This window comes from Corylus avellana, chromosome ca4 (assembly GCF_901000735.1).
Source record: "Corylus avellana chromosome ca4, CavTom2PMs-1.0".
Taxonomy (NCBI): Eukaryota; Viridiplantae; Streptophyta; class Magnoliopsida; order Fagales; family Betulaceae; genus Corylus; species Corylus avellana.
In genome coordinates this window covers 7,189,474-7,212,872 of record NC_081544.1, presented here as the reverse complement: position 1 = coordinate 7,212,872, position 23,399 = coordinate 7,189,474, and the positions used below count along the sequence as shown (strand labels likewise).

The 23,399-nt window shown below is 37.5% G+C and overlaps 1 protein-coding gene and 1 pseudogene across 7 annotated transcripts; one reads left to right on the top strand and one right to left on the bottom strand.

The window, feature by feature from the left end:
• Positions 1-593: 593 nt before the first annotated feature.
• Positions 594-21,719, bottom strand: LOC132177147 (methylmalonate-semialdehyde dehydrogenase [acylating], mitochondrial-like). 7 transcript variants are annotated; one of them, XM_059589383.1, is made up of 23 exons: positions 21,517-21,719; positions 21,321-21,416; positions 20,258-20,327; positions 19,898-19,979; positions 19,303-19,830; positions 16,827-16,921; positions 16,542-16,613; positions 16,290-16,451; positions 16,124-16,202; positions 15,881-16,035; positions 14,602-14,665; positions 13,008-13,087; positions 12,628-12,693; positions 9,279-9,329; positions 9,004-9,155; positions 6,064-6,154; positions 2,993-3,073; positions 1,880-1,957; positions 1,743-1,778; positions 1,605-1,648; positions 1,427-1,505; positions 1,050-1,140; positions 594-944 (listed from the first exon to the last, which is right to left on the bottom strand). In XM_059589383.1, the coding sequence occupies exons 5-23, from the start codon at positions 19,808-19,810 to the stop codon at positions 841-843; spliced, it is 2,088 nt and encodes a 695-aa protein (XP_059445366.1). In that variant the 5' UTR covers positions 19,811-19,830; positions 19,898-19,979; positions 20,258-20,327; positions 21,321-21,416; positions 21,517-21,719; the 3' UTR covers positions 594-840. The 7 variants fall into 7 exon arrangements, with proteins under 7 accessions (XP_059445366.1, XP_059445361.1, XP_059445364.1 ...); XM_059589378.1 differs by lacking the exon at positions 19,898-19,979 and having other exon boundaries at positions 19,303-19,875; XM_059589381.1 differs by lacking the exon at positions 19,898-19,979 and having other exon boundaries at positions 19,303-19,875; positions 21,361-21,416.
• On the top strand, positions 17,632-18,549 carry LOC132179979 (RING-H2 finger protein ATL8-like; annotated as a pseudogene).
• Positions 21,720-23,399: the final 1,680 nt, after the last annotated feature.

The window sequence follows — 23,399 nt, the reverse complement described above, 5'->3', positions numbered from 1 at the left end:
TTAATCGGGTCGCGGGTCATAACATGTCGTAATCGGGTCGACCCGCCAACCCGTTTTGCCACCCCTGATCATGGGCCCTGATTTCCACATGAACCACCACTACATATGTTAAATTACCAATTGTCCCAAAAGAATAAGTGGTAATTTAACATAGTGTTATAACCAAATATCCTAAGTTCAAACCTTAACTCCGTCAATTCACCCCTTATTTAAACTAAATATTTTACATGTTAATCCTCACTTATTAAAATAGAGTTTAAACCCACACGTGAAAGAAAATGTTAAAGTATTGCTATTCCTAAAGTTGAGCAATATATATATATATATATATATATATATATATATATATATATAAACCGTTGGCTTACTCAAAGATCCTTGAGGTACTTTTGATACCCCACACCCACACAACACCACCTTACACATGCACAGCCCACGTTGAACACCACATGCAACGACACAAACACATGCACAGCTCACGTGCCACCCACGCCGACGCAAACTTCCCCACGCACTGCCCTGTCTTGCGTAGTGCGAAACAAAGCACTTCCACTACACCATATTTTCCCATTTATGGCACTCTAGAAGTTAGATACAGAAAATTAATAATATACAATTTACAACAAAAACGGATCTTAAAGATTGGGGTATAAAATTATTATATGCACATCTAGGATACATCAACATGCCCTGGAGTGAAGACAAAGATACAAAGGTTCATACATAAAAACAAGCAAGGATTTCACTTGTGAGAGTTGCTCAGAGGACTACTAACCGGAAGTTTTGCTGCTATAATCAAAAATTAAAAATATATATACAGCACTTTCTGTCCACATACTACTAAGAACTTGGCATTTCCAGGGATGCACCATTGCTGCCCGGTAAATCCTTCCATTGTTGAGTCACTGTCTTAACCTGGGTATAAAACTGAATTCCAGCCTTGCCTGCAATTCAATTTCATGATAAATTTACACTCTCTAAGCTACTCTACATGATTGCATCTGAAAAGGGTGGAAATTAAACAGCAAGATTCGCAAAGTAAATGTTACCGTCAAAATTGAGATCGCCGGCGAAGGATGGTTTGCAGCTAGTAAACGAGGAAAAAGGAAGCGGAACAGAGATGGGAACATTTACGCCAACCTGAGTGAAACCAAGTTCATGTGGCAAAACCAATAGTATGACGACCAATTTAAATAAGAAAATAAAAAATAGTTAGAAAAATGACATTGGGTATAACAAATATTAGGGAATTTCATCAACTAATGCAGTAAGCATTACAAACAAATATGCACTTCAGATTTTTTGACAGGGCAAAGGCATCACAGGAGCATGGGACCAAACAAGAAACTCAAGTAGTTTATCCAAATCAAGCCTTTCTATTTGCTCTATTATTTTGCCTAGTGGCATGCTTTAGAGAGATGTGTACCTGCCCAACTTCAATCTCAGTTTGAAATTTCCTTGCAGCTACCCCTGATGTGGTAAATATAGAAGCTCCATTGCTGTATCTGGTAAGAAGGAAACAAAAAGGTATAAAAACAAAATACCATCGCTAAAAAAGATCTCATCTTATAAAGAGGGTCAAGAGAAACTGAATTCGAGAATACTTGTGTCTGCTAACAATGTTTATGGCCTCTTCAATGCTGTCAGCCTGGGCACCAAAAATGTTGCATCTCAAAATCGGTAAAATAGGTAGAGCACCAACTTGATAACTAAAGAAATATGAGGGAGGGATGAGTATCAACCTGCATACAAAGAAGAACTGGGCCAAGAACTTCCTCCTGTAGAAACCAAGACAAAGTGTTATTTATGTTGATAACTGGGTACAAGTCTCTGCCTCCACTAAAACCAATGGTTGCTTCTAGGACACAATAGAAGATACCTTGTAACACTCCATGTTAGTTGTGACATTGGATAAGATGGTGGGACCAATGAAACTCCCATGTTCATATCCTGGAACCTATTTGTCATCCACAAATCAAGACTGAAAATTAGGTCAACTTGGACCCTTTCCAAACCAAGAACTGCAGTTATGAACAAGCTTCTTACAACAAAGAGCACAAGATGCCAATAAAAACTTCTTTACAGTCGGTTAAGTGTGTAGGGGAAAAAAAATGCATGATATTCGTCATTGCAATATAGTAATATACTAATATATCCTTAACAAAGGGAGCTGCACCCGAGATGAGAAAAATAAAAAATAAGAGCTAGAAATCCAAGTTATCAAAAAGAATACAAGCATCAACCTGTTATACGGACCCAATAACAATGGCTTGTGACCAAACCAATAATGTGCATCATATCTAATACAAATTCCACCAAACAAGTCAAAGCAGAAAGAATTACAAGACATCAATGCCATGTCATGTTGGAAAATTTCTTAATCATTCCACTCTCTTGCCTAGTTTTTGCAGTAAAACATCCTTGTTTGTGCACTATCTTCACACCCTTCACATATTTTGACCTATTCCGCAAACTTTTCTATACAAATCTACAATTGACTTCTGCCTAAATAACTGGGCAATGCCAGGTCGAAGTAATTCAAATCATAGAATCCAAGTGCAGGACATCTGCTGGCATGTTGACAAAGCCAAGCAAGGCTTTTAACTGCAAGAGCAGGTCACCACAGGCAATCTGGCTCTAAAATAATACTCTTTGCAATCAAGTACATCCTTTAAAGTGTTCCCTGACTCACCCCTCCCCCACCTACGGCCACCTCTTTTTCTCTCTCCAAAAAGAAAAGAAAAAAGTCACTACATGCTTCACAATGTACATTCTAGTTTCTACATAATAGGCCTGATTCCAGACAATCAGACTTCTGGAGAACAAGTAGCCAGCCCTTGTTTAAGATTTGCTTTGTTGTCTTTTATCCTAGCTATTGAAATATTAATATAAGAACATAATACATGCACAGACAAAGACCCGCCCAAAGACAAAATAGAAGCACATAATCCATACAGCTGAAAGATTAAAACAGTAGAACATAAGAAAATACCACAATGTTTCTCCCATCAAGGATGAGTTTTGCACCAGTATCAACACCTTTTTGGATCAATCTGCATATTTGTTCCTTTGCCTGCCAATAATGAAGAATCTTAAAGAATTATGAAATCATAAATAAGCAAGACACATCCACATGTAAAATGTGAACTGTTCAAAATGCTTCCACTCATGCACCCAAAATAACAAATGCAAAATGGTCAAGGTTATCCAACGCACACAATGTCTTTAAATTTATTATTCATAAAGTATAACAGTCAATTACAGGAGGAGATTAGTTGGAGGCAAAAATCTAGAATTCGTTGGTTGAAAGAGGGAGATAAATGTACGAAATTTTTCCACCAGATTGCTAATGCAAACAGAAGACATAATGCTATTGAGTCTCTGTCTGTGGGGGGCTCCACAACTTCAGATCAAGGGGTCATTAGCAATCACATTACCACCTTTTATGAGTCCCTTTTCTCTGAGAGTCTCAGCTGGAGACCGAGGCTAGATGATCTTGATTTTGATATGTTGAATGCCGGAGAGGCCTCTAGGTTGGAAGCTCCTTTTGAGGAAAGGGAGGTGTGGGAGGTGGTGAAAGGTATGGATAGGGACAAGGCGCCGGGCCCGGATGGCTTTTCTATGGCGTTTTTCCAGGATTGCTGGGGGGTGATTAAGGAGGACATTATGGCGGTTTTTGCAGAGTTCCATGAGCGAGGTAAATTTGAAAAAAGCCTCAATGCTACGTTTATCTCCCTTATTCCGAAGACCAATGGAGCTTCCGATATTAAGGACTTTCGTCCGATTAGTCTTGTGGGAGGGACATACAAGATTGTTGCAAAGGTCTTAGCCAACAGATTGAAGGAAGTGATGGATAGGGTCATCTCTAAGCCGCAGAATGCCTTTGTTAAAGGTAGGCAAGTTTTGGACTCAGTTCTTATTGCCAATGAATGCTTGGACAGCCGAATCAGATCAGGGGAACCTGGCTTGGTGTGCAAGTTGGATATGGAAAAGGCCTATGATCATATGAATTGGAAGTTTCTTCTTTATGTTTTAAGAAGATGCGGTTTTGGAGAGAAATGGTGTTCGTGGGTTGAACATTGCATTTCGACTGTGCGCTTCTCGATTTTGATCAATGGATCCTCTTCCGGTTTCTTTGATAGCTCGCGGGGCGTGAGGCAAGGAGACCCTCTCTCTCCTTTCTTGTTTGTTCTAGTCATGGAGGCGTTTAGCAGGATGATCAATGCCTCGATAAACAGGGGTCTCATCTCGGGTTTTTCTGTGGGAAGAAGAGAGTCGGATCGGGTTATTGTTTCTCACCTTCTTTTTGCAGATGACACTTTGGTTTTTTGTGGAGCAGACCCTAATCAAGTTAGAAACATTGGTGCATTACTCGTTTGTTTTGAAGCTGTTTCAGGGTTAAAGGTGAATCTGGCTAAATCTGTGTTGGTCCCTGTTGGTAGTATGAACAATACAGGCACTTTGGCAGGCATTCTTGGTTGCGGCTCAGCTTCTATGCCTTTGAAGTATTTGGGTCTCCCGTTGGGGGCCCCGTTTATGGTTAAGGCCAGTTGGGAGGACATGTTGGAGAAGTATGCTAGAAGGCTGGCCCCATGGAAACGGCTATATCTGTCTAAAGGGGGGAGGGTTACTCTCATCAAGAGCACCTTATCCAATCTTCCCACCTATTTTTTGTCTCTATTTCCTATCCCTGCATCCGTGGCGAAACGTATGGAGAAAATTCAACGGGACTTCTTATGGGGTGGGATTAATGATGAGTTTAAGTTCCATCTTATTAGTTGGAACAAGGTATGTTCTCCGATCTCAGAGGGAGGCTTAGGGATTCGGAATTTGCGTCTGATGAACAAGGCGTTGTTGGGGAAATGGCTGTGGAGATTTGCTCTTGAGAAAGAGGCTTGGTGGAGGAAGATTATAGTGGCAAAGTACGGCGAGGGTTGGGGTGGTTGGCGATCCAGGGAGCCTAGTGGTTCACACGGGGTGGGGTTATGGAAGAACATTAGCAAGGGGTGGAGGTCGTTTCATTGCCAGATTAGATTGGTTCCTGGGTCTGGGTCCAATATCAGGTTTTGGGAGGATATCTGGTGTGGTGACAGGTCTCTCAAGGATGCTTTTCCTGGACTTTTCAATATTGCCACCAATAAGGAGGCGTCTATTGCGGATAATAGGGAGTGTTTAAATGGCTCTGTGCAATGGAATATTTCCTTTATTCGCAGGGTTCATGATTGGGAAGTGGAGGTCTTGGCCTCTTTTTATTCTCTCTTGTATTCGCACTTGATGCGAGGAGTAGGGGAGGATAGGATGTGGTGGAACGCTTCAAGAAAAGGAAAATTTGAGGTCAGATCTTATTTCAGAATCCTTGCTTCCAAAGACCATTCCCCTTTCCCTTGGAAGAGCATATGGCGTACCAAGGCTCCTTCGAGAGTGGCTTTTTTTGCGTGGACGGCCGCGCTCGGGAAGACTCTAACCCTGGATAATGTTCGGAAGAGAGGTATTATTGTGATTAACCGTTGTTGCATGTGTGAATCGGATGGGGAGTCAGTTGACCATCTCTTTCTTCATTGTGGGGTTGCGAGTACCTTGTGGAATGCTGTATTCTCGCGGTTCGGTTTGTGTTGGGTGATGCCTGGGAGCGTCAGGGGTTTGTATGCTTCCTGGTGGGCGGGTGGCAAGTCCCGTAGCGCTATTGTGTGGAAGATGGTTCCTCTGTGCCTTATGTGGTGCATCTGGATCGAGAGAAATGCTAGGTGTTTCGAGGATTCGTCTAGAAATATTGAGGATCTTCTACACTTTTTCTTGTATACCCTTTTCACTTGGACCGCTGGATGGCTAGCGCCCTTAGTGATTAGCTTCCCTGATTTCCTTTTTATGTTCTCTTCTTCTTTTTCTTCCTCCTAGTCGCTCTCTTGTATACTCCCTGTGTACTAGGGTTGCGCCCCTTTGCGCCTTGATAATATATCTTTACTTATCAAAAAAAAAAAAACAGTCAATTACTTCCACTTCAACAAAGTCTTTTTAATATTTTAATGCTGATAAATTGGTCAAGGATTTAAAACATGTATCCACCTGCTTGCTAATCACCGGACCAAGGTCTGCATCTGGTTCTGTTCCAGCACCCACTTTAATTGCTTTGGCATGCTCCACTAGTTTATCTTCCCTGGAAAAAGATCAAGCTTTCTTACACCAAAATACTTACATCAAGCCATATGATGCCTATCCACAAACTGAATCCAAGAAGCAACATAATCAAATCAATCTAGAGATATATACACACCCACACAGCAGGGAAACATTTCTTAAATAGATGAACATAATTTTGACATACCCAAGAAACTTAGATCTACTGTTCTTTCTTCATTTAAATGCAGCCTAAGGCTTGTCCATAGGCCCACCACAGATAGGGGTAGGACCTAGGCTTGGAATCTACAACCAGACAGTTTTACCACATAGCTAGGTGGTACAGGGTGATGAAAGGAGGAGTGTTAAGAGGGGTTCAAATAGTTGTTTTCCAAGGAAGAGCTTTGAAGTTAATGGTGCTCGAGGAAGTAGCTTTCTTTGTGTAGACAGCTGTTCTTGAATAGCATCTCAGTATCGATAATTTGACGAGGTGGAGGAAGAAAGAAGTTAATTGATGGACCACGTATTACTCCATTGTTCCTTTGCAATGAAGACGTGGTATCTTGTTTTTCTCTTTGGCTCTATGTGGTCATGCATCAGACAGTTGTTGAGTTGTTGGCTCAATGAAAACAGACCTTTGGTTGGCATAGAAGTAGTGCAATTGAACATTTATGCCTTGTGTGGGGAGAGAGAGAGAGAGAGAATAGAACATTTGATGGGGTTGAGCTTTCCTAGCCTAAATAGAAGTTTTTATTCTTGAGGTTGCCCTATGAGCGGATGGTGATTCCTAGTATTTTCTGGAGAATTACAATCTTACTTCTCAATTCTTGGTCTCTCATGTACACATATACTTGACGTAGGCACTTCAAACTTTTTTTAATAATACTATTTCTATTTAGAAAAAACAAAAAAGAAAGGAGACCCACCATTGTGGACCCTTGGATTAGCATATAATATAATTAGTCACAACAGAGGGTGAACCACTTTCCTCATCCCAAACAATTTTTTTTTTTTTTGTTTTTTGGGGGAAATTACACTTATCCCCTCAAACTATCACACAATTTGCAACATCCCATAAACTTTAAAAAGTTGCAAATGATCCCCCATAATACCTAGCCCTTTCACTTAACCCCCTTCAGTAGGGTTTTTTTGTTAAATCCAATGGAAAATGGGTCACTTACAATACATGTGACTCAAAAAGACAATAATACCCTGCATCAAATGAAAATTTTCAAAACAAAAAAAAAAGAAAAAAAAAAAAGAAAAAGGAGCAAAAAACAAAATACCAGGGGATCCCACAGCTAGACACAACCTGTCCCCAATTCATAACATAATATTTGGGTCCATATTACCACCAACAACAAACAATTCTTGAATAAAGATCCTAAGAGCTCCTGATATGATACTCTGAACATGAAACCAAAGCCCCTGAGCAAGTTGGCTTTGTTTAACCCCAACTGGCCTAAAAAGGTTCTCGTTTTGATATTGTTGTCATAGTTTCATTAAAGGGTAAATTACACCTTTCCTCCACAAACTAACAACCCATTTTCACTTACACCTATAAACTATGACTTGCTGCAACTCATTTCCCAAAACTATCATTTTGTTCAAACCCTGGGTCAGATTTGGTCGTTACGTGAGTTGCCTTAGGGTTAATTACACTTTCCCAAAAAAAAGAAATAAAAAATAAAATAAAATAAAACTAACACCCCATTTGCACTTACACCCACAAACCATGTCACATGACAAGCACGTGCATCATTTTCTATCCACATTTAACAGCCAAATCTGACTCAGGAGGCTACTTGGAGCAAAGTGGTACCTTAAGAGAACAAGTTACAGTGAGTCATAGTTTATGGGTGTTAAGTGAAAATGAGGTATCAGTTTGGTGGGGGGGGGCAAAGTATAACTAACCCTTCATTAATCTTGATTTTGGATTGGTGCAAAAAAAAAAAAAAAAAAAATTCTTGATTTTGGACCATTGCCTACTATATATTCTTCTTGAATTTTTCATACTAACAATGAACCTTGAACTGTATGGCACCTCAAAGAAACTTATTAAAAAAAAAAAAACACTCAATAGAAGCAAACCTTCACACCAAATGTGGGTTCCAAAATGTTCAGCATTGCGTTTAGTATGTAATTCCAGTTTGTTGGCTGAATATTCCAGCAAGTACAACACACAAGAGCGGCTAAGAAAACTTAAACAAATCAGCCCTGATGAAACAAGAAAAGCTTCTGCAATTTTCTGCTGAAAATAAAGCAGAAAAACAGGGGAGCTTGGAGCTGCAAAATCTGATCTCTCTAGATTGTTTCAGCACTTTAGCGCTTGTTATTTTGAGATTAGGGCTCTTTTGAGATTTAATGAGTTAAATCATTAGAAATAAATGCCATATGAACAATAATTATTACATATTAGAGTCTGGATTGAATTGTTGCACATGGCGTGGGTCTCCATGGCTAGAGAAGGTTTTTTTTCTCTCATCCAAAGGCTTAATTGTATTTTCACACATTTAGGGTGTATAATGGACATTTTGTCACGTGTATTGCACATGACTCCTTTTTTGTCTGACTTAATAGAAAATCCTAATGGAAGGGGTTAGTGAAAGGGCTAGGTAGTTTGGGGGGTCAGTTGCAACTTTTAAAGTTTAGAGAACATTGCATATTGGGTGGTAGGTGGAGGGGAATAAGTGTAGTTTCCCTTTTTTTTTGAGGGGGAGGTAAAACAACTCTCATCAAATGCTTCTCAAAAGTTCACAATATTAAATTGCAAAACTCAGACTGGACAATAATACGGCCCATGGGTTTCTGACAAGTATAACTAGAAAAAGTATCAAGATCAAAAGGTCCAATAGCATAAAGATAAGCAAGAGAGGCAAAACAAAATACCATCGATTTAAGCCTCCAACAAAAACAACTGTGCTAAGTGCCGTGCACTTTTGTCCTGCAGCACCAAAACCAGCAGCAACTAGTGTGTTCAAAGTAGCATCTACGCTTGCATCAGGCATGACAACTGCATGATTTTTTGCTCCAACATTGGACTGAAGACAATAGTCAGTCAGCCAATTTTCATTGACTTCAACTACTGTATTAGTGAAACAGCAACCACAATGCTCATAAAAGGAACTGCAGGTTTGTTACCGAAGCATATGCATGGAGAGTACCTGAATACGCTTCCCTTTAGCTGATGCTCTTGCAAACACATAAGCACCAGCCTTTAAAAAATAAATAAATAAACCGTTACTATATGACTAACTATTGCCACAAAATACATATTTTAAAGTGAAAGACTAATGGTATGACCAACAAAAATGTCAATATTACCAGAGCCAAGAACAACCATGGTGCACATAGTCAGATGTGAATTAAAAAAATGACATACTATTTTCAACTACAAACAAAAAAATAATAATTCAAATTATTTTAAAAAATTTAAAACATTTGACGGATTCCGTTAAGCGTCACGTCAGTGCCAATAAAATGGTGACACGTGTTACTCTTAGTAAACAAATATAAATATATAAAACTAAAAAGTTATTTTTTTCTTTTTTTTTAAAAAAAAAAAGGAAAAATGAAAGGGGTGGCTACCGGTTGGGCAGCCATCCGCAGCCCCTGGATAATGGATAATGGCACCTAAGCTCCCAGAGACCATGAGCAACCAGTCATACTTGTCTGCAAAAGAGAAGAGTTGGTAAAAGTATAGGCCCTGCTCCTCCTTCTCAGCCTCGAGCAATGGTTTTTCCTCTCTAGTCTCAGCCATTGCAGTCCAAAACCAAGTTTTTGAAACGGAAAGAGTGGGTGAGAGGGAAAAGGATTTTGAAGTGACTAATGGTATGTTGCCATTAAGGAAGAGATCTGAGCTGAGCTAAGCTTGTGGAGGAGAAATTCATCCAAAAAAAAAAAAAAAAAAGCTTGAGGAGTCGAAGAAGTCTAGCTTTTCTGGGCATTAAAGAGAGAGAGATCTGAGAAACCCTTTTTTTTTCTTCTATGTCTCAAAGAATTGTCAATGTCGTTTTGGTTTTATCAGCGGAAGACTCTGTATCTTTGTTTGCCGGAGAGGAAAAGCAGAGAGAAAATTATGAGTAGCCACTCCTTTCATTTTTTCTTTTTTCAATTTTTTTTTTTTTTTTTTTTGTTGAGCTGTCTTAACCATATAATTTTAGTAAATTATCGTACCCATGGCCGACATTATCAATTACATGTGTACTGGATGCGTCTGATTCTGAAAACTAGTCTAGCAATCTGGACAATACTGTGTCAACATTTTACAAAAGATTCTTCTCTTATTATTTGTTTTTGATGTTTTGCTTTGCATTGCTTTTGTTTTTGTTTTCCTATTTTTAGTAGATCTCTTTCTGCCCCTTAACAAAATTTAACTCTAGGAACTAAATTGTTTTTTTGGTATATCTCAGGAACCTTTGAGTTCACTTTAATACGACAATGAGTGATTTGTAATTTAGGCTAACCATAAGGACTAATTTTGCATTTATCCCAAAATACATATCAAAAATTCAAAGTTGAATTCAAGACAACTGCATAAGGTTCTACTGAACATCATAAAATTCAATAGTAATTCATGGCCTTGCTCATACGATAAATGATTATAAAGAAACCTAATACTGCCCATTTAAGCATAATGCAGTTATTTACAAAGAAGACCCCTATTCAGTATAATCTAGATGTAGAAAATATATTCATTTACAATGTTCATCAGTCCTCTTAACTCAATGTATCATTGTTCTCACACCAACTGGTCTCAAACAAGCTCCTCTGGGATTTACATTTAGGATGAACCACAATATACCTCTATGATTAGGTCTTATGACACTTTACTTCCCCAACTTTTACACTAAACTTCTTTATTTTTTATTAAATTGATAGATTTTGGAGCTCAAATCAAGTTATGGAACATCATAATCATTTATTTGACACCTAGTTGCACGCTCCCTTTCTTCCTTTTTATTTATCCCCAAACCCTCTGTCCAAAATGTACTAATTTATTTGACTCCACAAGAACACCAAGATAATGGAGGAATCAAAAGAAGGAAAAAGATTATAAACAACTAGGCTTTCAAATAAATGATGCTGTGGTATCACTTTATTGGTTCACCAAAAGTATCGATTTAATACAAACTATAAAGAAGTTGTGAGTTCTGACCACGTGGATGTAAATTGTGAGTCAGAGAGGTACAATGTAATGAGTTCTGACCACATGGATGCATTCTAATTTGCCCTTATATCTAAGGTGAGGATGCTTGCGCCATATCCACTTACTCTTACCTACCATGTATATCATGTACTTTTGGTAGGTCGATACCATGAGCGTCACTCCAGCTGATCCCTCATGTCTTATCGAAGAGTACATACAAGTAATAAGCCTAGTTTGAAAAAAATAGACTTACAATGACCACATACTAGCTTGCTTGGATCAGCATAAAAACTATATGCATTATTGCAATACACTCCAAGTGAGCCACATTGTTCTCATCATAATAAATGTCACTGCCCCTATTTTCAAGAAATTGTGGTGCCTAACCAATACTTTTCACGCCATGAACTAAAAAAATAAACTTGACATAATTAATTACTTGCTAAACCACTCACATAATTTGCTTACTGCCCTTGTATATTCTGTTATCTTTCTCCATAGGCAATACATGGCCACAGCAAAAGCCACAATCCTCAGTGTATTCATCATGTTTTTGCTGTGTTGAAAAAGCCAATGGACTTCATCATGCAAGTTCAAAATAGCTCCATTGTAGTAACATCTCCTCAAAGTAGCATCCCAAACTTCCAAAGAACGAAGTCATATAAAATGCAAACATTGCAGGTTCTCAACCTAATTCCTCCGCAAGGTACAAATTGATCACCAGATGAGAGTTTGCATTCTTTAAGTAACTGTAGGGGGAAAAAGAAACCATCTCTTGGCATATGATATTTTTGCCAACGGCACCTATGTTTTATTGTAAGGTACATGCTACTGGTTGTGAATTGAACTCTGCTATCAGTATTCTAAATATTTTTTATCTGCACTGTCTAGAGGTTTGTGTAGCTTTTGGCCACCAGCTAATATCTTCCTAAGACCAAAAAAAAAAAAAAGAAGAAGAAAAAAACCTGGAGGCTAGAAGGCTCCATATACGCTTTTCCTCAATGCCCACATCTGACTTAATCCTTAATGTTATGCTTGTAAGCACTAAGTGAGCACAGAAGACCCTTGAAACTCTATTCTGTTGTCATAATTTTGACTTCAGAGGTAAACCACAAACAAAATTTAGGCCTTACAGCTAAATGCCTACATCACTTCCCTACAAGCATATGGTCATTATAAACTTCATTTAGTTTCTATGAATCACTTGTAACCTTTATAAGGAGGGGGGAGGGGCACCAAAGAAGATAGTGGAGGTGTATAAGAGAATTACTTGTGATCAATGAATTCAACATTTGTAACCATATCAACGTAGAGGTAAGATAGTGCAACTTGTATCAGTGTTTCAATACCAAGGAATAACTTACCGAATTTGGACCAACAAATGAGATAGCTTTAATATCGTCATCATCACAAATCGCATTGACAATGTCCTGGCCCAAGTCAAAATTAAGAAAAGGAAAAGATGAAAGGTAAAAAAATTTAATTCATGATACAAAAGATAGCATAAAATTAAAAATTAAAAATTAAAAAAAATAAAAAAATAAAAACCAGACAAGTTTAAACAGGAAGATAAAAGTAAGTTCCACACAAGGCATAAAATAGACCAGACATAAGCAGATTAATTGTAACATATCCAATTGAAAAAGAATGATTGATTAAAAGTAAAGATCCATAACTTATATTGATGCCCAAGGGAGGTACTAGTGGATGAACAAACTATGATAAATATTTTTGAAAGCCTTACATTGGTGCCATGCACAATGTTTAGGACGCCATTAGGCAGACCAGCCTCTACAGCTAACTCTGCAAGCATTACTGCAGCCCCTGAGAAAAACACCAAATAAGTTATTTTAAGCATAAATGTCTTGCGCATATATGGATTCTATTTTAAAGCATAGATGTCATGTGCATGCGTAATAAATCAGTAAGTCTGATTGTTATGAAATAGAGTAGATTATAAGAAAAACCTCTAACAGGTCTTGAAGTCACAAAATGTTTCCTAAATGGGAAAGGAAATATACAGGAATGAAGAAATTATGAAAATAGAGATTGACAGATAACCAACCAAAGCAAAATTAAAATTGAACTTTATCTCTATATATTTATATAAATATTTGTCTTACAAGTTTGAGGATTCCACTTGTTCAATGAAATGTTGTATCAACACCAACTTCAGTTTACATAGTTGGGATTTATCTTAGGATGTCCTACTGCTAACAGATATTAGATATCAGTTTTTTACTGTCTTTAGGCCTTCACTATAAAAATATCATGTGGATCTTCAGAACAATCCATACTATTACCAATCAAAAAAAAAAATCCATACTATTGCAATCTCTCTTCTGATACAGTGAATTCAATATAAATTTAGAATCACACATTTAAAGCCCCTTTTGACAGGCCAGACATGACACCCCAACAGATAGGATAGATATCAGGTCCAAGGGATATAATATATTCTTTTTAATATTTGTTGCACAAAAGAATTAAAGTCTGGATATGACTTCTTTCTTTCTTTCTTTTCCATTTCCTTTTCCCTTTGCTAAATAATAGGAACTGTGAAGAGAACGGGGTAGAGGGAACCTATCCTTTCAGTCTTGGCAACAGCCACCATCACCTTCAACTATTAACATCCATCGTCACCCATTTACTCCACATACTACTGCCACACTGTCAAATGTCAAAATCTTGAATCCATCTCCATCACTGTCGATTTAAACCCACACACCAACACCAATATTGCTTTCCTCATGGCTACCATCACCCAAAACCAAGCATAACAACTTCAACGCCACACTGTCCAGCCCTCATCTCTGTAGCTCCTCCAAATCAAGTACAGCTGCACCATAAGTCCACCCACACACCATTGGTAGGTCTAGGAAAAAGAACAAAGAGTAACAATAAAGAAGACAGTGATCATCAGCAAGATCCCCAACAATGAAGTGGCAGCCAGTACGTGGTGAATGGAAAAATCAATTTCAAGATCCTTAGCCTTACCTATCCCTTCTCTCTCTATTGGGTTGCCGGAAAATTATATTCCTCCCCCCCCTCCACATTTTTTTAAAAACATAGAAGTATGCGATTAGACACATCCAATACTTTTGGTGCACACCAGAATGGATAATTTACACACTATCAGCCTCTTATCTGGAGCACCTAACACAACCTAAAATAATTTTCCTCAAGATAGGAGAAGAAACCATCCCATATAAATTGTCTTTTCAAGGCCAAAAAAGAGAGTTATTAAACCTTTTACTCTACCATTTAATGCGTCCCAGTAATGAGTAAAAGTTCTACAATCCCATATATTGCAACACTACAAAGGATTTGGAAATCACCTGGATCCTTCTCTGATGGCTTCAGAATGAATGTATTACCACATGTGACTGCAATAGGAAACATCTGCACATGAAAACAAAAAATAAAAAACCGCTTGAAAAAGAAAATTATTTTTTGTTCTCTGGGTATACACAACTCATATACTTTGCATGAAATGAACCTGTGACTTCACCCTCCATTCCCTTAATAGGGAGGAAATTCCATTTAGTCCATTCTAACCTTTGAAAAATAATCCCAGTAATTTTTTTTAAGGCGGAAATACAATTAACCCTCTGAAGTATACTTCATTTTGCGTTTTAGCGTCCAGTGTTTAAAAAACATGAACTTCCCAAAATGCCTTCGAGGGGGTAAAGTGTCCCAAAAAAAAAACGAAAAGACAAAATGAAGAAAATAAATAAATATCAAGAGTGGTCCACCCAGCCACTTTGGCCATTTTGGGGTGGCTCGGAACCCTTTGGTGGTGGTTTTGGACACCCCCATTTGCCCATTCGGGGTGGTTTTGGCCACCCCCATTTGGCCATTGAGGGTGGCTCAACCACCCCCTCTTTTTGTTTGTTTCGTTTTTGGATTTTTTTTTTTTATTTAAAAAAAAAAACACTTAATCATAGGAGTATTTTGGAAAGTTCAGGTCATTAAAAGTTATATGAGACGTGATTGGCTTTCCGTCCAAAAAGATGGAAAAAGTTGACGGAGGGTCTAACTTACTTACTATAGTTAGGTACTTTGGGGGTAAACAGGGGGGAGGGTCGAATGTCACTTTTTGAATATTGGCCACTAAAAAGCAAAAGGGGGCATATTTCGAGAGGGGTGAAGCCCCCTTTTTATAAGTAATCCCACTAAGTTTTTATGCGTGAAAAAAATAACAAATATTAACCATGATGCAAACGGATGGCCACGTTGAATTATAATAATTTTCTTAACCCAATCCTAACTACAAATTTGTTGTGGTTCTTTTTTTATTATTGATATTCTTTTCTAGATCAATCACCCGTTTGTTGTATATTTCTCAGGCTCTCAAGTTACAAACATAATGGCATTCCTAAACCATATGAATAAGCAGTAACAAAGTATTAGCAGCTAAATATGCTGTATACATGCCCCCCTCCCCACCACCCATCTCCATCGTAGCAACTTTGTTGTCTATGTTTCAAGAACATGAGTGATATACATAATGGCATTCTTAAGCAGCAAAAATCACACTCATGAAACTATACTAAAATTATAGCCAAGAACTAAAGACAAGTAAACAGTGAAATTGGAAGCATATACCAAGCTTACCCATAAGGGAATCATAGCCGGAAAATCAAAGGGACATATCCCAGCACAAATACCAAGCGGCTCTCTAATGCTGTAGGTATCAATCCCAGTGGATACATTGGAAACAAATTCACCCATTTGCAGAGTTGCCAGTCCACAAGCATGTTCCACATCCTCTATGAATGAATACCGAAATCTTTGTAGGTTACAGCCAACACTAATTGAGCTTTTTCATACATGACAACAGACAATAAAGAGACTAACCCAGTCCACGTGATACATCACCATATGCATCCTTCAATGTCTTTCCATGTTCAGCAGTAATGTTACCAGCAAGCTTATCCTAGGAAAAAAATTGTAATTACAAAAATCAGTTAATAAAACTTGTAACTTGAACTAAGTAAAAGAAATAGATGCCTAAAACACTTACAATCTCTCTGCGAATAAGCTCTTGGAACTTGAACATGATGCGCTGACGAGTCGCAATCGGCGTGTTTCGCCACAGTGGAAAAGCCCGTTTTGCTGCAAATACTGCAGCTTTGAACTCCTCATTTGTAGTTAAAGGAACTTGACAAACAACTTGTTGTGTCGCCTATCATTTAAAAAATATATATATATTATTGACTTAAATGACTGGAAAATAAAGGAAAATGAGATCTTAAATGGAATTTATGACACTTACAGGGTTCAAAACATCAATAGATGCAGAGGATTGTGAATCAACAAATCTACCTCCAATGAGGTTGGGAACCCTCTGATATATATTACAAAATGAGTTTAAATCCAGAATTAAGTAAGAGAAAAACCCCAATGAAAAGGAAGGGGGAGGATAGAGAAAGAAAGAGGGAGATAACGAGCAATTCAGGAAGCACCAGAAATAGATTATTTCCTTCTTCTTTTTTAATTGTTTCCTCTTACCCAAGTACTAAGGATAAGACTTCTTCAGCAGAGTTACATCTAAGCTTACCGGAGGGTTGCGCTGCCTCCAAGATGGCTCGGTAACTGTAAGATAATTGTTTCTTACAGCAGATTTCTGGGGCCTTAGTGACTTGAAGTTTCTCACTGCAACATAAGCATGCCATCTTCCACTGTAAGGAAATAGAAACTCTTTCTTTCCTTTGTTTAAAAAAAAACCTATAAAGATGATAATTGTCCATATATTTATTGATTTGCAGACAATTTTCTACAGGTTTGTACTGAAAAAGATGGCAAAAATTTTATAGTCACTCTCTCAAAGCAATCATCTTATAAACATGTTTATGATGCTAATTGAATAATGCCCTCTGAAGAAGCAAAAAAGGACAAGGGAAAAAAATCTCCATCTAACTCTTAATAGTTCTACTCTCAATATGACCATAAGCAGTCACACGTTCCACATGAGTATATCAATTCAAGGACTCAATCGTTATAATATTGAACAGTTGATCCTAAATTCCAAAACCATCCAGAAATTGACAATCAAAGGAAACAATTAAACATAAGTTACTTCATTATGCTAGTCATTGGTAAATTCCCAATATAGTAAATCCTAAAATCCCCATATGGTTTATCCTAAATTCCCCATAGTAACGTAATGATTTATGTCAAGCCAGTAGACATATATTTTGCTAGCATCAATGGAACACAAGAAGGAAAAAAAAAAAAAAAAAAAGGCAAAGATTACTATCATTTCCTCGTACAAAGCAACAGTGGACCCGAGAGCTATTGGCTAAGCCCATCAAGGCTCAGGAATTTATTTGGTCACTTGAACCATCGGCCTCATAGATATAAATAATTGCAAATTTAAACAAAATGAAGCTCCGTTCTACCATTAGGCTAGCATGTGTTCAACTTCATAAAATGGGAAAATTACTAAATTGGTCCATATGATTTGAAGTTGTGACAAATAACTTCATGGAGTACGCATGTGTAATAAATAACTCCATCTGTACAAGTTCCAACCATTTTCCCGACAAGGTCATTATTACATTACAAATTTACTCTAAAAAATAAAATAAAAAATTATAAAAAATAAAAAAACACAAGAAAAAAAAAAGGTTTGGATTGGTGCACTATTGGGTGGTTCAGCCACTCTCATAATTGGCTAAAGAAGGTGGTTTGGCCACGCCCAACGGTCGAATCTAGATCTGCCAATGGTGACTCGCTCTCTAATTCTAACAACTGTGGCAGCCACAAACATATCAACAATGGTGGCAATGGCTCCTTCTCCTGAGGCGGTGACAGTGGAGTTGGACTTCGTGGTCATACTGGCTGCCCTGATATGCATGGTCAGACTCATTGCAATGGCCCGCTGCGCCTAGCTCTGTCATGGCTCAAGAAGCACTGCAACCCGCTCTCCAACATGAGATCTAGCCAATAGGGGCCTAAACAAGAAGGTGCTTCAATCTCTCCCAAACAAACTTCACCCATGACTCATCAAACTCATACAACACCAAGAACCCAAAGTTGGTTGTAGCTGAGTGCGCCATATGCTTGGGAGATTTCGTGGATGTGGACAAGCTCAGGTTGTTGCCCCAATGCGGCCATGCCTTCCATGTCTCCTGCATCGAAGCATGGTTCGAGTCCTAGTCCTCATGCTCCTTGTGCTGTCAAATCTTGGTGGTGGCTTGGTGCTAGAAGTGGAGTCAGTTTTTGACTGCTCAAGCTCAGCCTCAAGGCATGTTGACACACCTTCCATCTCCTTTCTTTTCTTTTTATTTTTTTATTTTTTTATTTTAATTTAATAATTTTTTATTTTTTCTTATTTCCTATTTTATTTTTTAAAGGTAAATTTGTAATTTCATAATGATCATGATGGAAAAATGACCAAAATTTGTACAGAGGGATTCTTTTTGATGAATATGTACAGAGGAAATTATTTATTACATAGGCATACCACACAAAGTTATTTGTGACTTTTAAGACTAGAGAGTTATTTGTCACAACCTCAAACCACGGCAAACATTGGCATCTTAGCCATTAACATAGCCGCAATGAACATTAAAATGCACCCCAGCTTTTTTTCATCATTGCTGAGCAGTACTCAGCTTCAAGATTAATAATTTGATCAGGAGCACATATATAGACATACTCCAAATATGTTCAATCCAGGTAATGATGCCTCCATGATAGGTTCCTTATACTACCATTACCAACGAATTAACTAACCTTTGAAAAGATCTGCTAGCTCCAATGCTGAAGCATAACAAGGGTAGAACCTAAACCTAGGTTCAAATTTCAATTCGAACACATCATCTAGCATATCAGGGTATAAATAAAAACAATACTTAAATTGCCACTCCAGTACGATTAATCTACTTTAAGATGGTTCAAAGAAAAGAAGAGCTTGACATGATTTGGTTCTTTAATTAATACCGTGTGAAAATGATTTTCTATAGAAAATAAGTATTCTCAAATAAAATGGTCAAAGAAAAATGACATGAAATTTCAAACTTAGGCCACACCTGCAATATTTCCTTGTCGGAGCTTAGCTTTGACATTGTAAACATGCTTTGGTGTTGATAGAAGATCTGGATTGCTTTGCCTTAGTCTCTTTAGAATTTGGCGAGGTTTTAATCCAGCTTCTGTCATTTCTTTAATTAACAAAATTTCCCTCTCTGTAAAGCGACGAGCAGAGGGATGCTCCGAGATGTCCTTTATGGGTTCATGGTTGTGTGTTCCGTCTTTTATGGAAAGGACCCACAAGCCATCATCCTTCTTCCCAACAGCTTCAAAAGGACAATTTGTCAGCCGAGTACCAGTTTTTCTTTTTCGGATTTGTTCAGAAGATGAGTCATCAACAGCTTTCCGCCTGTTACGATAAACACCTCCTCTGTCACAGCCAAGGACAACTACTCTGTCCCTCTTAGACTGCTTAATGGTAACCACATATCCCTGGGACACAGCAAAGTCCCCAACATGTTGGATAAGTTCTTCACGATCTACAAATGTTCCGGGTGAAGGTGGAAGCATCTGTGGCGGTTCATTCAGCTCTGTGCAAATTTGAATGTCCATCATTCATAACCGCAAGAGAAAACCTGCATTAGACATGAAACTTACCACTTTAATCTCATTAGCATCGCCACCTTCCCATCTAACCGTCTTCATATCTTATAACAAACTTATGAGCACCAAGGCTCCACTGAACAAAAAGAAAACTAGTTTTAGGAATTAGAACTAAGAAAATGCACTGCATTCAATTTCTCAAATTTTTTTTATGAATATTACAATAAAGTTCTCAATTGTTATGTTGAAAAGATATTCCGTGGTTGGTTGAGAAAAAAACCAGAATCTCTTTATTCTACTTGCAATTTTCAGAAGTGGAATTACTGTTATCATCATTCATGTATATTCCATCTCATTTCATTGTAAAAATAATGCCATAAAGCATGACTCCAGCAAAAGTATAATGAAGAACACCTCATACAACAGCACCGATATCCTCCTCCTCTAGCAGTTCAGTTTCAGTTGAAACAAAAGAAGTCATTCCCTATAAAAAAATTAAAAAAAAATTAAAAAAAGTCCCCTGTCAAATGATTAATTAGTATAAATAATATAAACTTCACACAGTTAAAAAAAAAGTGCCCCTCACTCTTTCATGAAAAAGTGGCACTAACTCCTTGCAGCTATGCCTGCTGCAGCCACATAGCCACAAATTTATCCATGGGTCATTTAAAAATAAATATAAACAAACATTTTGTGTGATTGCATGCCCTTCAAAAAGTTACACAACTCAGACAAATGCACACTATCTAGTGTCTTTCTTTCCCATTACAAAAACTTCAGAATTCAAAAGCATAAGCATGAACCACTTTTGCATTTTCCTTTTTCCTCTAATCACCAATAAATGTAACATCTTGTGCATTTATTGGTGATTAGAGGAAAAAGGGGATGATACCTAACAGGATCCATGCAAAGAAAAAATATTTTTCACTGGCACACTCGACAAGTCTCGACGAGCTCAGGCTCGGGGCGATTAAAGAGAGTTCCCCCTTAAATGTTAAAAGAATAAAAAAAATCCACAAATTCAGCCGGCAATTCAAACTTGTATAACAGTTACCGTTTCCACTTTGTCACTTATGCAAGCAGCTACCCTTGTTGCCAAAATTGAAAAAACGCAGGATGAGAAAACAGCTACTCATTGAGAGTATGTTTCCTTTTTCAAGTTTTCCATCCAAACAATAAAGCTAAAATCTATATCTGTCAACAAAAGAAACAAAAAAGAAGCTAAACTACAAAATTTGCTAATAAATAGAATCACGTCTAAACCCTGATATTGCTTCAAAGAAGGCTATACAGGTCTACCCCATTTCCACAAAATTATAGCCCACCCAACTTTTTTCAAAGCCTAACCAAAAAAGGAAGAAAAAAAAAATTCCGAATCGACGTTTTAATTTCATTCTTGTCCTACATTTCCTCAGCTTCCAAACAATAGAAGAAAAAAAAAATGCTTTAAACAGAACCAAATTTTGATCCGTGCAACCTCAGAAACTAGATTATAGTAATTAGAAGCCTCAGCACACAATTCAGCGCCACAAGTATCAAAGATTTGATCCGACGAATATTCCCCGTTTGGCTCCTATTAAAGTAAAAAAGACAATATTCAACATTTCATTTTTCTCTTCTATTTTTCTTCATTTCCTCGGAAAACCTAAGAGACCGAAAAAAGAGAGCCATACCGGCGACGGCACCGGGGTCCGGCGAGGATAAGAAGTTGGTCCGTCCGTACAGGTAACTCTGTGACTTTGGACCTCGACCCGTTCGATTTGTAGAGAGAGCTCCACAGTCGAACCTGCCAATGGATTATTCGTTCAAGAAATGAGATAGTTGTTTGGCGTGGCGAAATGGGAACTGGAATTCGCGCTACGTAGAATGCGTTAAAAGAGTTCCAATCAAACGAATAATTTATTCAAGGAAAATAAAATTTTATATGAAATTTGCCTATAAAAGAAGAAACGGTAAGTAACTAAGTATTTTTTTCGTGTTATTCTAGTATTCTCTTAATCTTATAGGGATATTATTTTCTAAAAATTATGTGAAAAAAAAATAATAGCATATTTATTTTTTAAATAATATATACCTAAGATTAGGAAGACACATCCAAATTGTAGGTATTCTCAATAATAAAACATATGGATGATAATATTAATATTATAATCTATTTGAGCGCCTACCCATTTTCGATAGGGTTTGCGCACCCCGAATGACCTCTTGTACTACATCGGTACATCAATGCGTACAATAGCGACCATAATTACCAACTCGATCGAGTCTGACTCCAGGTAACCCACACTATACTAACGATGTCTTGCGATTGTGACTACCATGCGTAGATGGTTGTGCTGCACTTATTTGACCCCTTGGATCCAATAGTAAAAACATAAACACTATCTGGACAATAGGGTTAAGTATGTATAATAGTACACCATGACCCATAATCATGTCATACAATGCAAGTATTGTCAATTATAATGAATGTCATTGTTCTTTTTCAAGTAACAATAAAACATAATGTAGTTTGCAACCATAGCAAGGTTTGATCGATCCTGGGGTTTTCGGATCAATTCCAAATGACAAGGTTTGATCCTGCCTGTGCAAGGACCAAACTTGCATGGTAGGGTTCGAATGTGGCAGGGTTCGAATGTAACTCAGAGAACACTTGTTTCGGTTCCTTCAGAGCCCCTAACATGCATTCCAATCAATCTCAGACATCCCTAGGAGTTCTACAAGTCCCAAAAATGTTCAAGAATGTGTTAGGTGTCAAGGTTGTCCCTTAATATAAACATCATTAAAGGGGTTTCCCTTTAGCTACCATAAAGTTATACAATATCAATCATAGCAGAACATTCATGTGTGAGTTTTCAGATTTTGAACACAAGTTTGGATGATTCATCTCGTAAAAAAATCATAAACCTTGTTTTTATTATTATTATTATTTTTTTGTATACTAACTGCTAACTGCCTTAAAAGCGGTTAGTAAAAAACCACTAACCGCCTTTATTATATAATATATATTTATAATAATAATAATAATAATAATAATAATAATAATAGGATGTTGCCTATTGCTTGTTGTAATGTTATATATAAATGCATTACAAAAATTCTGTCTAATAGGATGTTGCCTTTTTTGGGTGATTTGGTGAGCATGAACCAATCTGCTTTCATTCCTTCTAGGAATATATCTGAAAATGTTTTATTGGCTCAGGAACTTGTGAGGGCTTATCATAAGGAAAAAGGGAAACCTAGATGCACTTTGAAAATAGATCTCATGAAAGCTTATGATTATGTGAATTGGGAGTTTATGCTTCGTTGTCTTCATTGCTTTGGTTTTCCTAATAGATTTTTGAGCTGGATCAGGGAGTGTATTACCTCTCCTAAATTTTCTATTTGTATTAATGGTACTCTGGTTGGCTATTTTGAAGGTAAAAAGGGGTTGAGGCAGGGTGATCCAATTTCTCCTTGTTTGTTCTTGCTATGGAGGTTTTCTCTCGGATTATGGCTGATCATACTGGTGGAAATGCTGGATTTAAGTTCCATCCTAAATGTGAGAGAATGAGGC